General features: G+C 46.9%; 1 protein-coding gene across 1 annotated transcript; it reads left to right on the top strand.

The window, feature by feature from the left end:
- Positions 1 to 1,300: 1,300 nt before the first annotated feature.
- RPL32 (ribosomal protein L32) lies at positions 1,301 to 5,220 on the top strand. Its single transcript, XM_006868668.1, has 3 exons — positions 1,301 to 1,401; positions 2,660 to 2,841; positions 5,086 to 5,220. Exons 1-3 carry the CDS (start codon positions 1,306 to 1,308, stop codon positions 5,213 to 5,215), a joined length of 408 nt encoding a protein of 135 aa, XP_006868730.1. The 5' UTR covers positions 1,301 to 1,305; the 3' UTR covers positions 5,216 to 5,220.

The following is a 5,220-nucleotide window of genomic DNA, read 5'->3' as shown; positions in this document are numbered from 1 at the left end:
GCCGGAAGTATTTTCCTTTTCCCTTCCAGGACCAAGAGGTTAAAGTCCCATCAATCCTTGCGCCTCACCTTCCCCTCTCTCTTCTGTGCTGCCTACGGAGGAGGCGGCCATTTCGACCGGTGAGTTTTAATCACTGTCCATCCACGTCTCCGCGGTCTGCATCTGTTTCTTAATGAGGCAGCCTTCCATTCTACGGGTGTTAGGTGGACGTAGTCTTTGTCTGTTGTCAGGAGCGCAGACAGGAACACAGCGAAGTGATCGGTTTGATGAGGTGTCGCCTCGCCGGGCCTCTTCGCCCTCGTAAGGAGGCCGCCTGGGATCAGTGAACTCTGCGGATTTCTTGTTTCAGTCCTGGCAACTCAGGCTTGGGGCCAGACCAAGGGGACTTTTGGGGCGATGAAGGTACCGGGAGTGCCTGGCCTAGGCACCTCTCAGCAGTGTCAGCCCACGTGTATCCTTCCGTGTCCGGCCCGAGGGCTTCTGCTGCGGTGCCATCAGTCAGAGACAGACGCTAGTGGTCTCTCAGTGAACAAAAGTCTGATAGAGGACCAGGGTCAAACTGTGCCCTTGTCTTAGAGAATCTCGTGGTCCTAGGGGGGAAACTCGTTTGACTTGAGCACCTACTGTGTGCTAAACAAAAAGTAGACTGATGGGTGTGAAGGAAACAAAAAGGTGCTGCAGTGGAAACAGGTGGGGGAGCGGGGAAGACCACCTCGAGGGGAGGTAACCTTTATGCCAGTATTCCAGGTAGAACAGTAATATGACCAATGGCCTTGAGGCAATTTGGAAGGCTGTCATGGTTTTTTGTATCCTCCGAGTGCACTGTAGGGTAGCAGCATCCTAGGGAATGATCAGTCTCTTCTGGGACATTTATATGGTGGCAAGCATTTCAACTTGCAGTATCCCCTGTTTTCTGATTAAGGCTTGGGTTCAGATAGGTTGCCCCAGACCCGTGCAACTAATAGGGAACAAACCACCTGGGGATGGAGACACTTTGTGGGGGTGGAATTTGCTGCACCTTGCAGGCCTTGAGATGGGTTTGGTTTCAGGTCAGCTTCTGGCATTTTTTCTTGGTCTCTGGATGAGGTGGTCCCTGACCTCCCAGGATCGCATCTGGAGAATAGCTAGTATTCTGCCAGCTTCGGAGACGGGAGGGAAAACAAACCTGTCAGAGACCCATTCCATTCCCAGTTTGCTCAGTAGCTGGCGATTGGAAGATACTCTGCAACAGTGTTTGGGTCCTGGGCAGGAAAAGTCTCTTTGGGGACACTGTTGACATATGTTTGCATCTTTCTTGAAGGCATCATGGCTGCCCTCAGACCCCTGGTGAAGCCCAAGATTGTCAAAAAGAGGACCAAGAAGTTCATCCGGCACCAATCAGATCGTTATGTCAAAATTAAGGTGTGTGGCCCTGGGATGAAAATGAGTGTTGGGGTGAAGGAAGACCTTCCTAAGTAGGTTGTGTTTCTAACATCCCATACATAGTAAGAAAGTTATCTTTGGCAGGTGACCTACTTGTTTATTGGTTGAAGACCTCTCTGGAAAAATCCTGGTCTCAATGAGTCTTACACTGTCAGTTTCTTGGTGTATAAATGAATGTTTTATTTGAAATGATAAGGCTGTTAGGGTTAAGCCTTCGACTACTAAATGAAAGGTGGGGATTTCTAACCCACTTATAGAAAAAAGTGTAAGCTGGTTTTCAAAACAGATTAATGGTAGAGGTTGCTACAAAAAGAAGGGAAAAAAATTCTTAGTGTTTGTCATTTCAGATGAGGCTTTTTAATGCTGAGTAGATAGCTACTGAACCCAAATGGACTTTAGGCTGTATCTTGTACTTCAAAAAATATGTACAGAACATACATAGTTTTTGGGTTATGGGACTTTTGAGAGAGCTTAAGCGTTCTGCTACTGACTAGCTTGAACCCCCAGCCATTCTGCAGGAGGAAAATGTAGCTGTCTGCTTCTCTAGAGTACTGAACTGCTAAACACGAGGTTGGTGGTTCAAACCCACCAGTTGCTATGAGTTGGAACCGACTTGAAGGCACTTAATAGTGATAGCATGACTAGTTCTGATGTGGCACTGTGTGAGAAGCACAGGACTGCAAGGTCTATTTGAACCACAAGGTTGGCAGTTCAAACTCATAGGCCGCTCCTTGGAAACCCTATACTGGGTTGCTGGGATTCGCTACCAGCTGGACAGCACTTACAACAACGATAGCAGAAGGGATAGATTGTTTTATAGGTGAGAAAACCCTTAGAACAGTGATTTGTATGTTAACACGGTTTCCATGTATCCCATCTGTACTCCTTGGAAGCAGGGTGAATGTAGTTGACTTTCCTCACTCTCTGTGGGCTATATTTCCTGTGGTCACAGGCAGAAACCCCTATTTTTCCCACAAAAACCATAATATCTGTTGTCCAATGGCAACTCCTCTAAAGCATATGTCCGTTTTCTTAAGTGCCATCAAGTTGATTTTGACTCAGAGCTATCCTGTGTAGCGTTTCTGAGGAGTGGCTAGTGGATTTGAACTGCTTACCCTGAAGTGTTAGCAGTTCAGTGCTTATCTTAGAGCTCCACACCAGGACTATGTCCATTTCCGTTGGAGTTTTCCCCCCAAAATGGACACAGCTGCTCAACCATGAGTGTTGTTTCTTTCAGCGTAACTGGCGCAAGCCCAGAGGCATTGACAACAGGGTGCGGAGAAGATTTAAGGGCCAGATCTTAATGCCCAACATTGGTTATGGGAGCAACAAGAAGACAAAACACATGCTGCCCAGCGGCTTCCGCAAGTTCCTGGTCCACAACGTCAAAGAGCTGGAGGTGCTGCTGATGTGCAACAAGTGAGTTGGTTGGTGCCTCTGGCTTCTGATGCCTGCATCTGTGAGCCATTTGCTAGGGACTCAGACCCTCCTGTGTGCATATGATGTCCATTCCCTGCAGGATGAGCGAAGAGAATGTTCACTGGTGCTTCAGAATGTTTTCTTTGCTGGAGAGCGTGTAGAACCACAGCAGGAAGGCAGGCTTTGCTTGATTGTGCAGACACTGCAATGTTGTTTATGTAGTCACTTCCACAACAGTGTTGTGTTTGTGCGCGTGATCAAGGCAAACTTGAGTCTAAGCCGTGGCAAAGGGGCAGCTTGCGAATGCTATAGGAATGGAGGCTTTTGAGATGGGGAAGCGAGTTGGGGGCAGGCAGGGTTTACAGTGAGTTACTTGTACACTTGGTGAGCTCAATGAATGGGGCTTCAGGCCACATGTTGCCCAGGCTCAGAAACTAGGGCAGACGTGTGTGAAAAGGACTGAAAGATGATTCCATGGACAGGGATTGATGAGACAGGATTGGGCTAAGCAGAGCCCAGTTACTAGGGTCACTGAGTCAGAACCCACTCGAGGGCAACAATAATTGGTCATTTGAAGCAAACAAGCGGCATTTCCCTAGTAAATTAAGGACTCAACCAGAACTTGATTAATAAACATTTGTACTCAGAAAAATCCTCCTGCCTACAGTGATGGTAGACAAAAATAATAAAATAAACACAGTCACTATTCTGGCACTTAAATGCTGGATTTTCCTTTTCAGAGCAGGAATGTCCAGGAATTAATGGTTGATGCCCCGAGCACTGACAGGTGGATTGGAATAGACAGGAGCAGTTGGGACCTACTGGCACTTAAGGTGCTGGCTGCCACAGAAACCTCCAGCTGTTTGTAGAGCTGCTTGGTAATGTGCATCTACTGTAAAATTTGTCAGTGACCTTTCACCCAAGGTCCATTTTGTTGAAAACGGGAAACTATACAGTTGATTGTTAGTAGTAATGTAGCAGCATAAAAGTTTTCAAGCAGGGGAAAGTATTTTAAATGTGACCAAGTGTAGTGGTTACGAATCGGGCTGCGAACTGCAAAGTCAGCAGTTCTAAACTACCAGCGGTTCCGCGGGAGAAAGACGAGGCATTCTGCTCCCGTAAAGATTCACAGCCTTGGAAACCCTGCACAGGGTCGCTATGAGTCGGAACCGACTCCACGGCACATCATCATGATTTCAGTAATCAAATAGACATGTTGACAAGGGAGGGGGTAAATGAAAAAAAGATGAAAAGTGTGATATAGTTTAGATTTCAGGAAATACTATAGCTCCACTGAAGTTGATTTGGACTCTTAAAATGAAACATTCTGGATGTGCTTGTCCTTTACTGTTTCACGGGCCAGGTTTCTTGGGAACCACAAATACCCCCTGCCTTATTTACTCACACCAAACCATCTTACTGCTTTGCTAAAAGTGCTTCAGAGGCAAAGCCTGCTTTTCAGCCTATCAGTCACCTTTCACGGAAATGAACTCATTAGGCCACTTTTTACCAAATTGCAGTGGTGTGCTGCCGATTAAAGTTATGAGTGAATGAGTTACAACTGAAAGCACTAAGACAGTAACCGCAGAATGGGTACTGAAGACACACTAGATGTTGCCATGGTAGCGCAGTGGCTAATGAGTCAGCAGTTCCAATGCAGCAGCCATTCCACAGAAAGGTGACCCTTTCTGTTCCTATAGGTGTACAGCCTCCGAAAACCTCAGTAGGGTCACTGTGAATTGTAACTGACTCTACGGAACATAACCACCACCTTCCAACTTGAATTGTATTGTTAGCAAACAAGTCATAATACCTGTCATCGGGACTGGTTAGCTCTTCACTTGAATTTGTTGGATTCTGTAGAGAATTTTAAGTTCCATGGGCCAGTCCAAATTCTTCTGAGAATGGTAGATTAGTCTGGACTGTGGTTGAGGCCTCTGGACCTAGAGTCAGGGACAGAGTCTTCGTGATGTGTCTCTCACTGCTGTGTGGTTTGGAGATGTTTGTTGGTAGTGCCTACTAGATCACAAGGCTGTTTGCTGTGAGGATGGAATGAGGGGGGTAAACAAACTGCCTTGCTGCTAACACCCTGGAGTCAAGATGGGGATACAAGTTACCTGTCATTCAGCAACCATGTAACCCTACACACACACAGCCGCCTCTGGCTCTGTAAGGGAAATGCAGTGGGGTTCTTGGGGTTTATGCTCAAAGCTGACCTCACCTGCTTACTCAATTCTCTTCCAGATCTTACTGTGCAGAGATTGCTCACAACGTCTCCTCCAAGAACCGTAAAGCTATCGTGGAAAGAGCAGCCCAGCTGGCCATCAGAGTCACCAATCCTAACGCCAGGCTGCGCAGCGAAGAAAATGAATAGACAGC

Source organism: Chrysochloris asiatica, unplaced genomic scaffold (assembly GCF_000296735.1).
Source record: "Chrysochloris asiatica unplaced genomic scaffold, ChrAsi1.0 scaffold00121, whole genome shotgun sequence".
Taxonomy (NCBI): domain Eukaryota; kingdom Metazoa; phylum Chordata; class Mammalia; order Afrosoricida; family Chrysochloridae; genus Chrysochloris; species Chrysochloris asiatica.
The sequence above is the reverse complement of the archived record's forward strand: the minus strand, read 5'-3'. Positions and strand labels throughout refer to the sequence as shown.